The sequence below is a fragment of the Phyllobates terribilis genome, unplaced genomic scaffold, assembly GCF_046119375.1.
Source record: "Phyllobates terribilis strain yellow unplaced genomic scaffold, ASM4611937v1 Scaffold_2__4_contigs__length_985480577, whole genome shotgun sequence".
NCBI classification, from domain to species: domain Eukaryota; kingdom Metazoa; phylum Chordata; class Amphibia; order Anura; family Dendrobatidae; genus Phyllobates; species Phyllobates terribilis.
The window spans coordinates 513,842,832-513,863,673 of record NW_027362762.1 but is presented as its reverse complement, the minus strand read 5'-3'; the positions used below and the strand labels follow the sequence as shown (position 1 = coordinate 513,863,673).

General features: G+C 40.0%; 1 protein-coding gene across 8 annotated transcripts in view; it reads left to right on the top strand.

Annotated features, from left to right (window-relative positions):
* THRAP3 (thyroid hormone receptor associated protein 3) overlaps nt 1–20,842 on the top strand; it is a 78,023-nt gene that overhangs the window by 41,401 nt on the left and 15,780 nt on the right. For 5 of the 8 annotated variants that reach the window (XM_073665912.1, XM_073665916.1, XM_073665913.1 and 2 more), the window contains 4 exons: nt 4,059–4,208; nt 15,307–16,173; nt 18,693–19,325; nt 19,794–19,966. In XM_073665912.1, coding sequence (XP_073522013.1) covers nt 4,081–4,208; nt 15,307–16,173; nt 18,693–19,325; nt 19,794–19,966 — 1,801 coding nt within the window. In that variant the 5' untranslated portion in view covers nt 4,059–4,080. Of the gene's footprint in view, nt 1–4,058; nt 4,209–8,662; nt 8,811–15,306; nt 16,174–18,692; nt 19,326–19,793; nt 19,967–20,842 lie in introns of those variants that run through there. The other 3 variants (XM_073665917.1, XM_073665918.1, XM_073665919.1) reach the window with 3 other exon arrangements.

Here is a 20,842-nt window from a genome sequence, read left to right as displayed (position 1 = left end):
GCAGTGTTTTGCCCTTGTTTGGGCATTGGCTTCAACTTCCTTCTGCATGGCTGGGTGGTGCCTGTGAAGAAGGAAATTGAAGCCAGTGCCCATAGTAGGGCAGAAGAAAGAGTGCTGATCAATGCAGCCCCCCTCCTTTTTTTTCCACTGAATTAGCTGTGATGGACAAATGAACCAGACAAACAGCCTTCTTCATCATCATGTCACTAACAGAAGGGAAGGAAGTGATCTGCCTATAAGGGGACTAAAGTAGAAGTCCCAAAACCCAGAGAAAGGCGCTAAAACCAGAATATTGCTGCAAATTCAGTAATAAAGTATATTAGTAAGTTGAATTATTTTACATTTCATACCCATAAAGTTAAAGGTTTCTAATGCTATATTAAAAATAAGTTTTCTAAGCCGGACAACCCCTTAATATATTTTACAAGAGTTGGCACTTCATGCTGGCAGACAAAAAGTTACTAGAGATTCATTGGAGCAGTTCTTTATTTTCACCAGGGCTGTGGAGTCAGTAAGCCAAACCTCCAACTCAGACTCCTCAATTTCCACGACTCCGACTCCAACTCCACGACTCCGACTCCCTCATACATGGCTCATGTTTAAGTGATAAATTTACTGTAGCACAGATTCATCTCAGCTAAAAGTCTAGACCCTTAGATCAGGAATAGGACAGACATTTATAGGACATTTCATAACTTTCCCAAATTCTTATGAAAAAATATTCCCCACAAACTGCATTGAACTACTGTACCCAATTTATTATATATTTTAGGAGTCTGAGTGGATCCATTTTATACCGACTCCACCGCCCTGATTTTCATCTTCATTATGTAGCCATTGACCAGCAGTAAAAAAAAAAAAAAAAAAAAAAAAAAAGGAAAGTTACAGCTAAACAAGGATCTATGGTACTTTACTTCAAAGCGGGTTGAGATCTGTTCGCTACTAAATTGTGCTTTTGCACCGCTCCTGGCATGTCTAAGTAAATACTTGTGCTCCCTATGAACTAACAATCCTAGGGTATCTTTGAGGTTTCCACCATATACTTTAGGTGGTATGTGCGAAACAGAAAGCGATTTCTGGTTTGATCTGAAAATTGCCTACGCCTTGCTTAGTCGCACATATCAAACTACGTTGGGATCATTGTAATGACCTCTGTGAAAGTTCATTCTCTGTGCGTTGACTACTAGATCTGTTTTGGTACAGCTGTGCTCCTATAATAACTTGCAGGGTAAGGAACCCAGGATTAGTAGAGATTAGTTGTTAAACAGGTGATAGTTTGTAAATATTTCATGAAACGCTGGTTGTAAAATGGTGTCCTGAAAGGAAGGTGTAACTTGACTAGGGTCAGCTGTTAATTGTTTAGCAGCAAATTAATCCACTTGTCAAGTGACAGGAGTAATACTGCTGGGCTCTGTTCACATCTGTGGTGGAGGTTGCATGCAGCACTATTTTTCCATTCAAAATGCTGGCCACCTGAGTGTAACTGGGCAAACCTAATGATGTCAGTGGGATGTGGCAGGCACCACAGGTGATCATGATTCTTCAGGCATTATGTGAACAGAGCCTAATACTACTCAAGGGCTGCTCACAGATGAGGCTTTTGGAAGCCTTGACTTGCGAGTTACTGACTTGGGAGTGAGTAGCTGATCGGCTTAGATCATTAAAAATATGGTTGTCTTGAGATCATTTTCTAGCGTATGGTGAAGTTTGAGTTAAGAATAAGCACTCCTGTAAAAACCATGTTGGTTGCATGTAGTGATTATGCCTTTCTGTAGGCCTTCTAGAAAGGTTTCCTAAAATGAACTGGTTGTGTTATGGGTTTGTGGCTGCTCTGCATATAATTATACTTTTGAACCGAATCACCAAATGCAGTGTGCTCCCAAGTGTTTTCCTTGTAGTGAGCATCCAAAATTTTCAGTCAATGCTAAATCACTATTTAGGTAAAAAGGAACTCTTAGTGTTATAAAGATGAGAAAATAATCAATACAGATTAGACCAGGGGTCTCAAACTGAGTCGGGTAAAGGGGCCGCACATAGAAAAAAATTGAATATGAAGGGCCGCATCCTTTGCCGGAGAAGATATTACGTTTTCAGTGATGGCATTATTTCTCTATATGACTTCTTGATCATAATGTTCTATTTTTTGGCATGTTTTTTATTCTTTTTTAAAGAAGTTGTCAGGTACTTTAGATTACCCCCCCCCCCCACACACACACACACCCCAATGTATCCCCCCGGGACCCCTAAGGATTTTTGTAATTTGCTTACGTTGCAGATACTGCCTGTGAGCGGCGCTATCCTTGGCCGCTCACAGGCATCACGGGACCCCGCACTGATGTCACGACAAGTGAGGTGTGACTCGGCTCTGGGGTCCCCGCGGTGGCTGCTGGGTTGTGGGCGGGGTTACCCCCCACGTCACACCCAGCATCCACCACATGCTTTCCCAATGAATGGGGAGAGGCAGAGAGCGCAGTGTATGCCGGGTGTGACGCGGGGGGTAACCCCGCCCACAGCCTGGCATTCACTGTGGAACGCAGAAGACAGAGACCCGCGGCTGCTGCCAGCACTTGTCGTGATATCAGCGGATGTCAGAGCTGGCTGCAGCCGGGGGTCACGTGATGCCTGTGAGCGGCCAGTGATAGCGCCACTCACAGGCATTATCAACAGCAGAAGGTATTTACAAAAATCCTTAGGGGCCCTGGGGGGGTAATATAAAGTACTGGACAACCGCTTTAATGGTGTTTATCATATGGATTATGATACAGGTCCTCCCTTTTTCCTTTTAATTTTTACATAGAACAGTATTTTTGATGGCCAAATATTATTCCATTATTTTTTCATTCTTTATTTAACATTTTCTTTTAAATGTTTTCCTTTTTTTTTTTTTTTTTTTTTTATATATACCCCCAGTCGACCCCATACAGTAAGTTTTTCAATTTTGCTCCACATAGTAATTCTTACCCCCATCCTGTAATAATGTATCCAATCCTGCAATAATGTCACGTGTCCAGTAAAAATATTCCTAAGCCTGTAATAATGTCCCTCAGCCTGTACTAATGCCCCCTTCATGTAATAGTGCCCCATCTTGTAGTAATATCTTTAATAATTGTCCCTACCCTGTAATAATGTCCCTCATTCTGCAATAATGGTCCCCGTCCTGGTCCCATCTTAAAAAAATGTCCCCCTTCTTGTAACAATGTCCCCCTTTCAGCTGCTCCTTACACACATAAAAAAATTATTTTCACCTGATCTCGCTCCCCTGGCAATAACGCACATTTAGTGAAAAGAAGTGCTGACGTCAGCTGTCCCTGGCTCGCTGGACGCGATTGTCTCAGGGACCGCGTGATTGAGACCCCTGGATTAGACCAAAGAGCACAGAGATAAAAGGTGGACATTAACTGACAGGACCTGTCACCAGGTCGGAATTGGCGAGTTTTTGCTATTATTCCTGCTGTTCTACTAATAATTATAATAATAAAATTGTATTCTGTGAAATATGGTTTCAGAGATGAGCCTTTTCTTCTTAATGCTACTTTTATAGTCTGTACCTAAGGGGCATTGTCCTCAAGGTAATTATGCAGAGCAGCCTAAAGACATACCCCAGAGGCAGAGATCCTGTGAAGCTTCACAGGACCTTAAAAAAAATTAACACTAAATGAAAAGGTGGATTTACAAAAATTACTTGGGAGCAGCAGGGAAAGAAAATTAAGGCAAATATTTGCCACTTTTGAACCTTAAATCAATGTCCTCTACTTACTACACCCATCAACTTGTTTGGAAATTATAATTGGTATATCTAAGGATGCATGGGGCACATGCTCAATTATACTGAAATTGTAAACATGGTATATCTGGCATGGAAGACTGGTTGCTTTTCACATTGAATATGGCACTTAGACATTTCTTAAAATCAAACATTTTTTTTTATACAAATACAGGTTCAAAAGATTTTTTTTCACCATAGCCTCAATTTTTATGTATGTTTTAATCTGGGTATAAAAGTCAGAACTCAAATTATTTTATTGATGTATTAACTATGCTTTTCAAACTCTGTTTAGATTGCAAGGATTGATTTGAAAGATGTCCAAAAACAAGTCAAAGTCCAGATCGGGGTCATCTCGCTCCGTTTCCCGCTCAAGATCTCGCTCATTTTCCAAGTCTAGGTCCCGCTCAAGGTCACTCTCACACTCTCGCAAGCGGAGGCACAGGTAAATGTTTTGTCAAATTACATTTTATGCAATTGCAAGTTAGGCTGTGTGCCCACGATGCGTTTTTTAAGCGTTTCCGCAGCTGCAGAAACGCTTAAACGCATGGTAGAAGGCCTGCAATGTTCCCCAATGATAATCCGCATGTGCTGTGCACATGCTGCGGAAATTTTTGCTGCGGGTTATCATTGCGGAAAAAAACGCAGCACTACCAATTATTTTGCGGAAGTGCTGCGTTTTCGCCGCCATTGACTTGCATTGAATCGCTTGGATTCTGCATCACTGGATCTGTACATGCGGAATCCAAGCGTTTCAATGTGCAGATGGTTTCTGGGTGTGGAGGAGAGGAGACTCTCCTCCGGACCCGGGTACCATAGAACCTGTTAAAAAAGAATGAAATAAAAAATAAGCATCATATTTACCTTCTGACGGCCCCCGCTGCGCTTGTCCTCCCTTTCCGGCAGATCGCGGTGGACTGAAGGACCTGCGCTGACGTCATAGTCATGTGACGGCAGGTCCTTCAGTGTAGTGTTCGCGAGCTGCCGGCAAGGGAGGACGGAGCGAAGCAAGACTGCGGGGGCCATCAAAAGGCAAGTATAGGTTTATTTTTAAACATTGCTGTTTGCATGGATTTATATAGTGTGATCAAGTTGACAAGCACTTTCCAAGTGATGCTAAAATCGCTTGGAAAGCGCTTGTCAGCCCGCATGCGGAAATGCAAGTGAAGAACGCTTCACATCCGCTTGTCCCTGGCAGGAAAAACGCATGTACAATCCGCATGCGTTTGCGTTTTTTCTGCCAGGGAGATGCAGAAACGCTCAGGAAAAAATCTGGAGCATTTCTGCATCGTGGGCACATAGCCTTAGTATTTACCACAATCTTTCAGCACATAATCATTGACTTCAGTTTGACACTCTTATAATGTATATGGTTTTTACCAAATGCCCCTCCCTGTATGGAATTGTGCAGTCTGCAGTGCTGTTCGATGCAGCAAAAAAAGTATATCTGATACATTCTGGGCCAACAGAGGCGAAAAGGACACTTTTTGGACTCTGTTGGCTTGAATGGACTCTCTGTTGGCCCAGTATATTCAAACCAAGTACAAGCGCTCAGTGCATAACAGCAGGGCCAAACATTTAACTACACCTTCCTACCTGCTTGTTTTCCCTCTGTCTATACCCCCTTCTTCTTTGATTGACTGCTCTGGCTTGTTAGAGCCGGAAAAGGGCAGAGATAGCTGGAATACAAGCAGATGGGGAATGTGTAGTTAAAGGATTGGCTCCGCCATGATCGCCTGTACTTGGTTTGAAGTCATTCTGTGCTGACATTCAGTCCGTTTAAACATGATTTCTCACTCTATGGTGTTTAATCCTTTAGAGCAGGAAAAGATTTTCCATTGAACAGGATATAATACCATTCTTGGCATACAAGCTCCTGCCTGAAGTAGTAATGCAATCATGTGCATGGAGTCTAAATCTGTATATTCATAACAATGCTTCTGAGAAATTAAAGACTTTCCCATTCACACAGAAAAGGACCCTGTCCTCAACATTAAATGAATGGTCCTACATGGATCTGTTTACGAAGAGTGTTAGGTTGAGGCTAGTCGGGCTATTAATGCAACATGATTTTTGCATCAGTGTTATGATGACCCTTTACCCCTATAGGGTTCTGCTGAATCAAACGAAAGATCAAGGTTTATTTTAGATGAACAATCAGTCTGGGTGTTCCTGCCATAATATGGGGTATAAGCTGCAATTTACCTTTTATAGTATTCTAGTCTTCAATACACCGTTTTCTAATTTGATATTTGTGACTGAAGCTCGCCTTATGTGAGGAGCGCTTATAAAATCCTGCCGAGTACAATAAAGTTTTGGGGTATTTTTTTTTTTTTTTTTTTTTTTTTTTAAATTTTGCCTCTGTTGCAGAGAGATTTGCAATTAAATATTTGCCACCTAATGAAGTAACTTCCGCTAAGTCCAAGTGGGTGGTGTTAGATATTTTTCACTGGGAGCATGGACTTCTGCCTCCCTTTATAACACTGATCAATCATAAGCAGGCAACAACATAGAAGTGCAGAAGGCTCTATGATGATGTGGACTCGGGTCACATGTGACCCTGATGACAAGTCCTGGCACCCAGTGTGTACAACCTAAATGAGCACTGGAGATGCACACAGCACAGGAGGTCTGGAAATGTTAACTGCTTTTAATAGCTTCACACTTCTGTGTAATGTATTTTCTGTGCTTATTTAGGCTGCACACTCTGTATGACAGGACCTGTGGACTCAAATCATTTGACCCTGATGACATCATCACAGGTCCTTCTACACTTCTATGTTGCTTCCTCCTTATAATTGGTCAGGGTCATAAAGGAAGCAGACGTGTACTCCCCCAGTGACAAATGTTACAACTCCCACATGTACTTAATGGAAACTGACGCATTAGGTGCCAAATATTTGATTGCTAATATTGCTGCAACCGAGGTGAAATAAGAAAAAAAAAAATCTGCTGTCACGATTACATTGTGTGTCCAGTTCAACATAAAATACTTGGTCCTGAAGCTACAATGCATTTTATATCTTTCCTGCTTTGCTAGGTACATTTTATTTTACTTTTTGACACACCAGACAGAAATAAAAAAAAAAGACATAAAGAATGGAAATATTAATTTGTTTTCAAATGGAAGTCTTGACTTATTTTTGTTCATCTTTGTCATTCTGGCTGAGCGGAGTAAACACAAGGGCACATGTTAGGGAAAGGCCCCAGCATTTCATGATGCGATGGACAGGGGCACTGCTATAAATTTGGTACATGTTGGTCAGCTCTAACCATAAGAATTGAAATGTCCTTTTATGCGCAGACATATATTTGCACCACTTTTGTTGTATTATTTCACTTGTTTGTGCAAATGTCAAATTTATCCTCTCAGTATTTGACTTGTCTCCCCTCACAAATTTTTTTAAGCAGTTTTAAATGCTTGATAATAAACTACAATGACAAGGTTTTTTTTGTTACATTATAAGCATGTATCCCCCCATCCCATGGTGTTTTTCAAGTCCTATAGACCTTATGAGAAATGCCTAAGAAATTCTAAAGCATGATGAACTTTGCAAAAGAATCTTATGAACGCAAAAATGTTATGCATGAAGGCGCATTAATATTTGCCATAGACTTTGAAACAACACTTGGGCATTGAGTGATACAGCGAAAAATACAGTATGACATGGAGTCTGTGAATCCAGGATTTGCATGCCAAATTTTTTTTTGTCATGTACGCTTTCAAAAATCCAATAATACAGTTTATATTCAACGTGATGAAGTTGCATTGCTTACATTTTGCAAGCTGATTTAGAAAATGGCAACAATTTGGTTGGTATTGCTGGGTTTCTATTTGTGCTTGGTTTGTAAAGGGCTATTTCCAGAATCCTTTGATAGACGATAATTTTCTTGACCTCTGCTCTGTACAGTAACAGATTCCCAGGTTCCAGAGTTCCGATAACCATGGGATATCATTGGTCAGAACCCTGCAATTCAAGAAGTTAACCCCTATCCTATGCATCCGGACAACTTTGGATTCTGGGAATTGCCCCTTTAATTCGTCAATGATGTACTTGCTTAGTTGTATTTTTAGGTATTAGTACTAGAAAGTCAATAGCGTGATATTTGCAGTACTTAATTGAATATTTTCTAGACAAAATTTTATAATTAAATGTGCTTTTCCAACTAATTTTGGTTGTAAAAAAAAAAAAAAAAAAAAAAATATGACTGCTGCAGACAATCATTTGCCCAAGTGTAAATCTTGCAAGTGACCTGAGGCCAGTGATTGGCTTCAGCTCTCATTGCTCCTGGGCCACTAGAGCAGGTTAGTGCTTTGTTTCATTTTGACATTTCTTGCTTCTAATTGTGTGGCGGCGTTAGTACTTTTCTTCTCAATCAACCCCTTTAGTGCTTAGGGTGAAAGTAGCCCCTTAGTGTAACTGATAGCTTGCAATTAGTAATTGCCAGTAGTTGAATATGATGCTCTCAGCTATGATGAATCATGTTAAAGGTTAAAACTGACAAGGTACATGAGGGACAGTATGAAAATCCCTGTGAGACACGTGCGAGTTTAATTGAATCTTTCGGGTGGAGGCTCAGCTCCCCTGAATCTGCCATTTATGTCAAGTGGTTTCAATTGATGGTGTCTGTCCCATGTGGCATCTGAACTAGGTACTTGAGTTTCTAGGCAAGTTAACTCCTCCTCATATCTGTGTATTGTGTGACATGCGTTAGTCGTTCTGTGAAACATTCTGCTCTTTATTTGCCAATAGCTGCTAAACATCATCTTGGCTCAGAAAGCTTTGGAAATTCTCTCCTCTTTCCTGCTTTTTTTTTTTTAGCAGATCTTCACTTTCAGCTTTCTTATAACTTCAGCTGCTCTTAGCAGAAATTTCCTCTTTCTCTTGGGTAGTGTAAGACAAGCGATGTTCTCTGGGGTATACTTTCAGCGATCTGTGTCGAAGCTTGTTGATTTGGCTTAGTTCTTAGAAGCGGCTCTACTCTCTAGCACATGAACGTGCTCTGATGGTAACTTTAACTTGAGTCCAATGAAATCAAAGAAGAGGTAAGAAGAACTGGGATTTCATCTAATGCCATTTAATCCAGGTCTTCCAATTACTTGCATGTAGCAGTAATAGTTCTATTTGAATCTGTTTTTTTATTTTTTTGTTTTTAATAGTCTGTCCACATGGTCTTGGATTATATTGATTCTGACAGATTTGATCATTTTTGTCTTTTTTTTTTTTCTTGAAGTCAGTGTTATTTTGTAACTGGCTCTAGTATATCTGCAGTTTGTGCTTTTTCAAGAGCAGTTTCTATTTTGTGTGATTGTATGTGTTAATTTTTCCAAATTGGATATTACACATTTCATTGCTTTTCTGTTTAGAATTAAAATGATCACAGGATGCATTTTAGTCCTGTTGGCTTAAGATTATGTAACTATGTTCACACGTGGCATTTTTTATGAAGTAAAGCTGCTTTTTAAAGTACCAGCAAAAGCAATGAGATTTCGGGAATCTCATGCACAGCTTTTTTGCCCCCTGACTTATTTTGAGCTCTGCGGTTTTTTTCTGCAGCATGTGATTTCTGTCAGTGATTTTGGCTGCGTTTTTTACCCATTGAAAGTAATGAGAAACTGCAAAAAAAAACAACAAAAAACGCAGCATAACATTTGTGCAGCGTTTTTGGTGACTACAACTACCTTTATTAACATGTACTGTATACAAATCACACATGTAATCTGCACCAAGCAAACCCACAGCAAAAAGCTGTGTTTTATACAGAGTTTTTTTCTGCCAAGAGTGAAGGATTTGTCTGCAGAAAATGTCTGTGAAAGCACGTTGTGAATATAGCTTTAGACCCAGCTGTTTATCTTTTATCTAATCCTGGATTTATTCAGACATTTTTGTTAAGTTAATATTGTCTGTCCATCTTCCCATGCATTCTTGTATAGGTATCTCCTGCTCTTAGAAGATATGTCCGCTATTTAACCCCGTGTAAATGGACTTTAAGAATTGTAGACCTTGTAATACACTGCATACATTGTAATACTTGGTAAATCTATATGATGGCCTTACAATAGTGCACATTTTTTAATACAAGTTATTAATATGGACATATTCTGCAGCACACTATTTAAGGCATTTTTTCCTTTGCACGGCTAAGGACAAGCTTGTTGGCGTTTCTCATCCTTGTTTTCGTTTAACAGTAATTTATTTTTCACATAACTTGATGTTTGGTAGATCATATTTGTCATGGTTTGTTTTCAGCCCTATGGTGTAGACCTCTTGTTCTGGAAAGTCCCAAACTAATTTCCTATTTTTATGTAGTACTAGATACTTTTAATTTGGTGGGTGCTGGCTTTTCTTTATATACAGAGATTAATAATATATTGCACTAAAATAAGTCGGTCAAAACAAATACCGGGAGTGTTTTAGACTGAAATCTGTCTCAGTACTTTTTTTTGTTTTGTAAAACTCCCAACCTGCAATGTCCTAAGTTTTTTTTCACATATGAGAAATCGAAAAGGCAGGGCTTTTTTTTTTTATAATTTTTCAGTTTTTGTTACAGTATTTGATTATAAAACAAATCCATTGAAAACTGCAGTAAATTGTCAATTGTGAAACCATCTTCAGGCGCAGTCCACACACACACACACACACACACACACACACACACACACACACACACACACACGCATGCATACACATGCACACACACATACACATGCACACACACACTTATGCTGTCTGTTATTGCTGAAAAATGCAATTATTTAGGTGACTGTGAAGATCATACCCTTTCACTTTTATTTGCAAAAATTAGGGATGATCCCAAACTATTGTCCCCTTGAAAAGTGAGCTTTTTCAGGGCTCCAATTTATTTAAGAAAATGTTAAACTGAGGGAAACCTACTTTAAGATGATGCACAGTTCTTTATGGTTTTAAAAAAATTACATGCCAGATATGTAATCAACCAGTTATTGGTTAGACATTGTCAAAAGGCGAAATGTAAGCTAACCATTCCGAGGGAACATCAACATCTACTTTTTTGTTGCCCTCCATACAATAGCCATTTCTCTCCAGTGGTTCTTATAACAATTAACAAGCTGGCTGTGACGCTCCTTCATCTCCAGGTTGGCGATTCTCTTAACTAATAACTAATGGACATTATAGAGGTAGTAGAGGCAAACTAAGAAGTTTTTTCAAGAAATTGAGTTATATCTTGTTGGTTTCTCTATTAAAAGATTAGACAAATAATGCTGTGCTTCTGCTCAGTATTGTGATATCTGACGGCAGATATGGCAGGAGACTGAAAATTAGAGAGGGCCCATAATGAGAACAGTGGACGGGGCAGACCCTAAATACAAACTATCACTTTTGTATATTGTATTTAGTTCCACTCATATAGTTGCATGTTATTACTCATCGAAAATTGCATGTAATGAGACTTACAAGATTTCTAAGGCGTGAGTAGAGACAGCTCTTCATTGCTTTCCCTGTTTTGTAACTGAAGTACATTTTGCAATTTCCTTGATAATCAAATAAAACCTTTTTGAATAGGAATGCATTTGTATAGCACAGCACTCGCATGTATCACAGAAGCACCTAAAGGTGTTTTTCTAAGGGTTTTGTAAAACATCGATTACACCATAATTCACACAGCAAATACTTTAATTTATATACAGCTGTCATGTAATATACACTCATGAAGTATGAGCCTAGGTAGTATAACATCTCCACAAACCACTAGCGTGCCATGCATCGGGATCGCACATGTTTTACAACAAATTGAAAAAAAAATTCTGGAAAGTGTGCTTTTTTTTTTTTTTTTTTTTTTTTTTTTTTTGCTGCACATATTTTGACCATTTAGTAAGATAAACGGCTTGTAATTTGACACTGCAATAAATTACCACTCTACACAGTAGGTGAATTCTGGTCATGACTTATGACTGACCCGGGATAAATAGGAGCATGGAAATAGTTACACACTACATAATTTCAGTGAAGTGACCAGTGATCCCTAAACTTCATCTAAGCTTGTCACTCCATTGTTAATAAAACCCCTAATCCTTGGTTGTCTAGCTGCCTCCATACATTGCATCGATGTACAGAAAAATGCATACAGGTGTACCTGATGGCAAAAAAAAGATTTTCACAGTTGAAATCACAATGTCACCAACCTGTATACAAATGAGATGTAAATGGGAAAAAGTTATTAATAAATATATGGAAAGTAGATGGATTTATCATTTTAAATGCACAACTATTGACTGTTTGTCTTCCCATGTATATTTCTTTCTTCTTATTTGTATTGCTGGTAGTACTCTGCTGCTATTCACATTTTTTAGCGGACTTGTCTGCTGCAGCATTTCATAGTCACTAATGTCTGCTCTATCCTACTTGTGTTATAGACGGATAGATCTGAAAGTAATACAGTACCTCCTGTTTAAATGGAAACTCCAAACAGGTGCAGATGGCATAGCTATAGAGCAAGGTTTCACCACATGTCGTCATTTTTCTATATAGTCACGACCATTGGTTATGCATTTTCACCAGCGATTACCGTAATAAGAGCTTGTCACACTTGTAAAATTCTCAACCAACAAACGCAGGCTGCTTTTTACACTTGCGATGACCACATCATTGACTGAAAAATGTTGCCCACAGTCACTTTCTTAGGCCCAAAAATATAAGTCTAAGGGTATGTGCCCACGTAGCGTTTTACAAGCGTATATGCTGCGGAATTTCCGCAGCATAAACGCTTGGGAAACGCTTGGTAATCCGTCCCCAATGATAAGCCGCAATGTCAATGCCTATGCTGCGGATTTTTCCGCAGCATTTATGCTGCTCTCAAAAATCCGCAGCATGTCCATTAATTTTGCGGACATGCAGCGTAATCGCCGCCATTGACTTGCATTGAAACGGATAATATCAGTGTCAGTACATTTGTACACACGGATATTATGCGTTTCTATGTGCGGATGGTACCCAGGTCTGGAGGAGAGGAGACTCTCATCCAGACCCGGGTACCATAGAAACTGTAAAAAAAAGAATTTAAAATAAAAAATAGTGTTTATACTCGCCTTCTGATGTCCTCCCGGTGTTTTGTCTGCTCCGTCCGGTCTATTGCAATGCTCCCGCTGCCATGACGTCACTGAGTCATGTGACCCATCACATGGCTCAATGACGTCACTGCAGGTCCTTCACACCACCGCGAGCCGCCCAACACACCGGGCGCGGCAGAGAGAACACCAGAAGGTAAGTATAAACTTTATTTTTTTTTTTTACCATTTTATTCTTTTTTTTTTTTTTAACTAACTTGGTCACACTACTATAAATCCATGCCGGTTGCATGGATTTATATAGTGTGAACAAGTTGTCAAGCACTTTTCCAAGTGATGCTAAAATTGCTTGGAAAAGCGCTTGATAACCCGCATGCAGAAATGCATGTGAAGAACGCTTGACAAACGCTTCTACCTGGCGGGAAAAACGCATGTGTGTTTCCTGCCAGGGAGATGCAGAAAAAATGTGCAGCATTTCTGGATCGTGGGCACATAGCCTGAAGGTGCCAAATCTGGACTATATGTGGATGTGATATGATCTTCCTGCCAAATTTTGTTATGTTCTCCGTGGTTTTGACATATGGGGCCTGCCGTTATCCTGTTGCAAGCGATAATTTGTATTCTCTGGCAATTCGAGCCTTCAGCATCCTCATGTAGTGTTCAGAATGGCGTTAATCCATGCTACAGGAAATCCTGAAGAATCACGCCTTTTTTTTTTTATCCCAAAACACACTGCACCTCACTTTGCTGGTACATGTCTCTCTTGAACGTCTTTACACCTGGAACCTGGCTCATCTTTCACATAATTTTCACCACTCACTAGCACTCTGCTCACATTCTGTATTCTCTCCATAAATCTTCAGCAAGTGTCAATTGAGGTCAATAAATGGATTTTTTTTGGAGCATGGAGGAATTGAATGATACACCTGTGTTTTGACCTCAAATCCAAGTCCAACTTCATTTTGTAGACTGCCTCTCAGATGCTGTTTCTTGGACAATAACAAAATTTACAGGATATTAGAAGGGAGGTTCAACCTTGAATAATACGCCACCAACATCCAACTCTGATTTTGTACGTCAATGCATTTAATCTTGGAGGCATTACATTCAGAGCAACCCATCTTATGTTTGTTAGGCTGCGTGCCCACAATGCGTTTTTCATGCGTTTCCGCTGCGGAATTTCCGCAGCGAAACGCATCAAAAACGCTTTGTAATCCGCCCCCCATGGTCCCCAATGGCATTCCGCAATGTTAATGCCCATGTTGCGGATTTTTCCGCAGCGTTTCTGCGGCGCACAAAAATCCGCAGCATGTTCATTAATTTTGCGGACACGCAGCGGAAGCGCCACCATTGACTTGCATTGAGACGCATATAATCCGTGTCTGTACATTTGTACACGCAGATAATATTCGATTCAATGTGCAGATGGTACCCAGGTCTGGAGGAGAGAAGACTCATCCAGACCTGGGTACCATTGTTGTACCTGTAAAAAAATAAATAAAATAATAAATTTATATTCACCTTTCCGACAGCTTTCTGCATGCCGGCAGCGCTGAAGGACCTTCGGTGATGTCACAGTCATGTGACCGCAGGCCCTTCACCGCTGTGTCTCGCGATATGCCGGCAGCCGGGAACCAGACAGGAACGAGCGCTGCAGCACACGCCGGGGCATCGGGGGCGAGTATAGCTTTATTTTAAGCATTGTTTTACGGTCACACTATATAAATTCATGCTGTTTGCATGGATTTATATAGTGTGACCTAGTTGACAAGCACTTTCCAAGTGATGCTAATCGCCTGGAAAGCGCTTGTCAATCTGCATGCGGAAACGCATGTGAATCCGCATGCATTCTGCAGGAAAAACGCAAGCACAATCTGCATGCGTTTTTTCTGCCAGGGAGATGCAGAAATTTTCTGCTTCATTTCTGCATCATGGTCACATAGCCTAAGGGTATAATCTGCATGTTTTTCAACTTTGGGGAAACTACAGAAATTCCACATATTGCTCATGCTTGGAACAAGTTGTTTCACACATGAGTAATTTTGTCACTTGGGTGTTGTAGGATTTGGTGTAATGTTTCCAGTCTGTTTTTAAATACTTCATACTAATTAGATTGCCATACTAAGCTGTGTTTAAAGGGGATTCCCTCAATCTATCATAGTATAAATGACATGAAAAGATTATACATGTTCAATAAATTCTTTCAAAAATGTATTAGGTTTTGTGGTTAAAAACAAACTAGGGCTATAGAGTGTTTTAGTTGTGAAAGTCTTGGTATTGGACTTTGCTGTTTCTCCACTAATAACATCATGTCCAGAACAAGAGATTTAATATAATGTAGATTTTTTCTGCTTACGGAGAATGCTAAATTAGACTTTACCAAAAGACAATATAAAGCCTCTAACATATATTGTTTATACATTATATGTACTTGCATATATCTTAACAAAGTTTTGTCTCTCGTCTTTACTCTAAATCTTTTTTGTTCTCTCCCTAGTTCTCGATCCCGCTCAAGGTCTTATTCACCTGGGTATAATAGAGAGCGAAATCATCCAAGAGTTTACCAAAACCGTGACTTTCGTGGTCACAACAGAGGTTATCGGAGGCCATATTATTTCCGAGGTCGTGGTAGAGGCTTTTATCCACGGGGTCAACATAATCGTGGTGGATATGTGAATTACCGCCCAAATTGGCAAAATTACAACCGCCAACCGTATAGTCCTCGCAGGGCTCGATCTCGTTCACGCTCTCCAAAGAGGAGATCTGTGTCTCCTCGGTCCAGGAGCCATTCAAGAAATTCAGACAAATCATCATCTGATCGCTCCAGGAGGTCTTCATCGTCTAGGTCTTCCTCTAATCACAGCAGAGTGGAGACTAAGCGTAAATCGAAAAAAGATAAGAAGAGACGTTCAAAGGATCGCAGGTCCTCTGCTCAGGCAACAGATGATGATTCAAAGGAACAGTCTACATCTGGGGCAGCGGATGCCAGTAGCAAAGAGGGAAGTAAAGCCTGGCAGGATATGGAAGCTTATGATGAAAGCCCTGCACCTCAACACAGTCCTGAACGTGCACCAACACTTAAAAGCTCTGTGCAGTCTGTGGTGGTTAGACGCTGCTCTCCCAGGCCCAGTCCTGGACAGAAGCCTAGTCCACCCTCACCCACAGTTTTGCAAGGTAGCTCTTCCTTCAGAGCATCTTCTCGTCAAAGTCCATTCGAACATAGCTTGAGTCCACCAAGGAAGAGTCCTATGACCAAGAGCCCACCTTCAATGAGCTCTCTATATGGCAGTAGTCAAAAAGAAGATGGCAGATCTGGAGAGATGACTGCACCAGTGGGAACTGGATATAAGAGGTATTACAAGAGGTATAATATCTTCTGGGGGTATTTTCTGCTATTAGGCTAAGGATACAAGGTTATGTGGCATGTGCCAGCAATTCTCACTCACTGCACCAAAACCATCTATGCAACTTGTCTGTGACATGCAGCATTATGCCTATTGTACAGCTGCAATTATTCTGTAAAAAAATAAATTGCAGACGAGATGCAGTCGTATGTGACTTGTATTGAAGTCTGTGGTAAGAGTGTTGACTGTCACTTGTGAACAGCAACAGAAAACTCAACTCCTTTTGAGACATTTTCTGTCTCTATAGGTAGCAAGACGCAATGCAGCACTCTAGGAAATCGTTAATGTGATGTTGCAATGCTGCACTGATTTTCATGTCACGTGGCACATATTGCCGTGTAGACTTGGTGTGTTTGGAATATTGGCAGTGCTCTGGGGTGGGAGAAATGAAAAGTAACCGTATCCCAAATACAATGGAACGGTCTTGCTAGTGCCACTTAGGATATAAGCTTTGCTAGACTTGTTAAAGGGAATCTGCCAGCGAGCTTTTGATATGTAATCCGACAGCAGCATTATGTAGGGACAGAGACCCCGACTCCAGCAATATATCACTTAGTTTCTTGTGTGCAGCAGTTATGCTAGAATCAGTTTTCACTCTTGCAGTTCTAGCAGAGCTGAGATGTTAAGCTTTGTATAACCCCACCCACCCCACAGCTTTAGAGAGTTGCTAATTAGTGTGGGGGTGTGGTTGGGCTACAAGGCCGACCAGTTGGCTTGTAGTGATAATCTCCTGCTAGTAAAACACCTATCGAACAGCAAAACACAGCCTAGTAAGTGACACATCACTGTAATCGGGCTCTTTTTCCACTATATCATGGTGCTCTCGGATTACATAGCAAAAACCTGCTGACAGATTCCCTTTAGAGTCTGACTAGATAGCTATCCTAGAACAAATTTCTCATGCTAATGCTATTGTGCACGCCCTTATAATCCTGTTATTGAGCATTGACTCAGTAGTCAAAATATATTGAGATACAGTAAAAAAGTTAATTTACAACACACATGTGAAGTCCCATGCACAGCCAAAGGACAGTTGGCAAAAATGATCAAAAACGGAGTGTCTACCATGTTGACGCTGACAGCTGATCATTGGTTTCTAAGAACGTACTTCAGGATACAACCAATATGGCTGCACTTTTTACTGCGGCTTTTGCTGATGTGTCTGTGTAGCTACTGCTATAACTTGTGGTGCACTAGTATAAAGTCATTTTGGATAGACATTACCTTTCCTATGATGTTGTCTGGGAACAGACATAAGGCCATTGCATATGAGTTGTGGTTTAGAGACTGTAACTACTATATATATATATAATTTTTTTTTTTCTGCCATCTGTGTAAAGAGGCATAGATGATCGACAGCTTGTATTACTGTATGCACATGTCACACTATTTTTAGAAGTTTTCCACATCAGAATATAACCCAACATAAACGCAGTTCACTTATTAATTCCATTTCTTTACCCCCATAGTTTTTGAAGGTATTTAATTCAAACAATCTGTTCTAGAACGGCTATTACCCATGTGTCTCCCCTTGAATCCGCCTGTTGTTATATATCTATATTTGTGTTTATTTTGTCTACAGTGTACGGGCAATTTTAATCCTCTAGGAAACGTTCATCATTATTGGAGTTTTTTTTTTTTTTTTTTTTTACTTTTTAAGGCATTATATTCCAGTTTGTGCTCTATAAGAGAAACGATCTGAAGCAGAGGACAAAAAATATATATATCATGGTCTTAGAATTCAGACCCAATAACCTAATCAGATATAAAAGCACATTCAATACTGCCGCTCTACTCAGTTCAGGATGGTACAGTGATAAAAAGCATAATCTCTTAAGATCCAGAGATAAGTTTAGGACGAGCAGTGGTAAGTATATGTTTTTGCTTGCATTTAGATAGGGTTCACGTGAATTTCCATTCTCATGTAAACCTAAAGCAGCAGTTCTACGTAGATTTTTAGACTGGAGCAAATTGAAAAGAGCAGCTCAGCCATTTGTTAGCATGATGAAGCCATATTCTTCAGCATCTGAAGCCTGATTGTAAAATGTACAAGACTGAGCTTTGCACACTACTAATGAGATATGCGAATCTGCAAGGCAAATCCTTGGCAAAGTAGAACTGCTGCTTTCAATTGATGTGCCATGAAACCGTCTCCATGTGTGACCACTACTTCCAAGCCAGTTATATTCCACGGGGATATCTGCTAGCAGTAGTTTTTAATGTATCACCACATGTGTTATTGAGCCATGTGCCTATGTTGTTCCTGGGGGGCCATAAATATCACCCAGAACATAAGTACATCTGATGCTTTAAGGCTGTTTTACTGCTTTTTTTTTTTTTTTTTTTTTTTTTTAAATTCGTTTCTTGTCCTAATTTTTTAAGGAATCTTCTTGATGTTCTTGCATTGTGTATAAGACATCTGTTTTTAGTGTGCTCATTAGGTGGTTATCCATATAGTCATATTCTCTGCTTTCTAAAGGTTCATGGAGGAGCAGAAAAATAAGGCCTCGGAGCTGGAGAAAGAGAATGGAAAGGAAAAGCTGTCTAATCTGGAGAAAATGAAGGATCGTAGCAGCCCTACTGATTTTGCGATGAGTGAGTTAGAGAGGTCTTATAAAAAGAGCGTATCCCCAAAACGCTATAAAATGCGAGAGGACTTGGAGAAATTGAAATTGTCTGAATTGCGTTATGCAAAAGAGGATGCAGACCAAGAGAAAAAAGGACGAGGAAGGAAAGATTCTGATAGTGATTCCAAGAGTCAAGATGCATATGATCCAGCGAAATGGGAAGAATTGTCTTTTGCAACCAGCACTAAGGAAAAACGCAAAAAGTCTGTGGATATGGATGAGGAACTTTATACTGAAAAATCCAAGAAAGATGAGAAGGCCTCGAAGTCTGGCCATAAAGGGTTCCTGCCGGAAAAAAATTTCAGAATAACCAGTTTCAAGGCATCAAAGGAGAGGAGTGAGTCTCCTCCTTCTAGGAAATCCTCAGAGAGCAGAGAGAAGCTGTTATCCAAGGAGGACATGTCTTTCTCCAAATCGAATTTCTCTGTTAGCAGAGAGATGGGTCCTAGTGTGCGCCTGGATTCGTTTGACGAGGATCTTGCACGGTAAGTTCAAGTGGTTCTCTGTTTGTTATTGTGTTTTGCCATTTCATAAGAGATCGCATTTTCAGAGCTCTTGAACAGTACAATCTGGTCTCCTTTCCCACGCCAATCAATCTCAGCACAACTGTCAATTTTCCAAAGTAGTTCAAGAAGTTAAAAGCAGTGTGCACATTGGTTATGGGAAGGACACATTTTATGTTTAAGTTAATGTCCTTTGTGTCACACCAAATGGCCTTCAATGGGTGGTGTATTTTTTTGCAGTGCTTTTATAAAGTTGCAATTAGTTGAGTATAGCAGGATTTTTCTGAGTTTATTCATCTACGCGACGCTTTAGCTAAGTTTTTATATATATTTTACTTTACAAGGTGAAGTAATACCACACTTCCTGTCAAGGTGTAACGGACAACACATGAGTGCTTTCATTACTGGAAAATATTGTTGTTTTTTTCATTTCCCCTTTTTTAATTACAGTCCAAGTGGAGTAATGGCTCATGAGCGGAAACTGTCTCGGGACCTTGTTCACAGCAACAAGAAAGAGCAAGAGTTCAAGTCCATTTTCCAACACATTCAATCTGCACAGTCTCAGCGCAGCCCATCTGAGCTATTTGCCCAGCACATTGTGACTATTGTGCACCATGTTAAAGGTAAATTAACTGAAAAAGGATGTAATATTTGCATGCAACCAGGTATACCATTTTAATTCTGCCTCTTTGTGTATGCTCCCTTTTCCATTCGACAAGGTATAAGTCAACATAAAGGGGTATTTCCATCTCCCAAGATCCTATCCCAATATGTAGTAGGTATAATATTATTATTATTATTATTATTATTAATGATGATAATATAATATTATTATATACCTCCAATTAGAAATGTATAGTTTTTCTGATTCTGTCTTTCCCCGTGTGCAGGCATTGCAGGACCTTCGGTATCCATGGTTACGACCACTATTATGACAGTTTGTTAGCTAGTTGCTAGTAGTGATAACCATGGATACCCATGGTCCTGCAATGCCTGCACATGAGGAAAGAGAGATAGTGAATCAGAAAAACTATGCTACATTTCTAATTGGATGTATTTGCTAATATTATTACACCTACTACATATTGGAATACCCCTTCAACTTATTTTTACCGGACAACCCCTTTTATCAACTAATCAAAGGATAGTTAACTTGTTGATTGGGGGTCTGCACGCAGGGACCTGCACTGATTATCAGAACAGGAACTTTTTATCCCTCCACGAGCCAAAGGAGCCGTGAAGATTAATTTATATATTTTGTTAAGATTTTGTATGACTTGTGCAAGTCCAGTGGATAACCATATCCTCTGTGAGTGCATGCATATAGAGATAGTTGACAATCATTAAACAGGACCGCCTACACGATTCTCAAAGGGGATATCCGGGACTTAAAAAAAAAAAAAAAACATTTAGTTGCTAAGAGTCAACTACCTGTCTGTTGTACCCAGCGCCGGTAATTAGCCGCTCCTGCTAGAGATTCGGCTGCTCCCTATTGACAG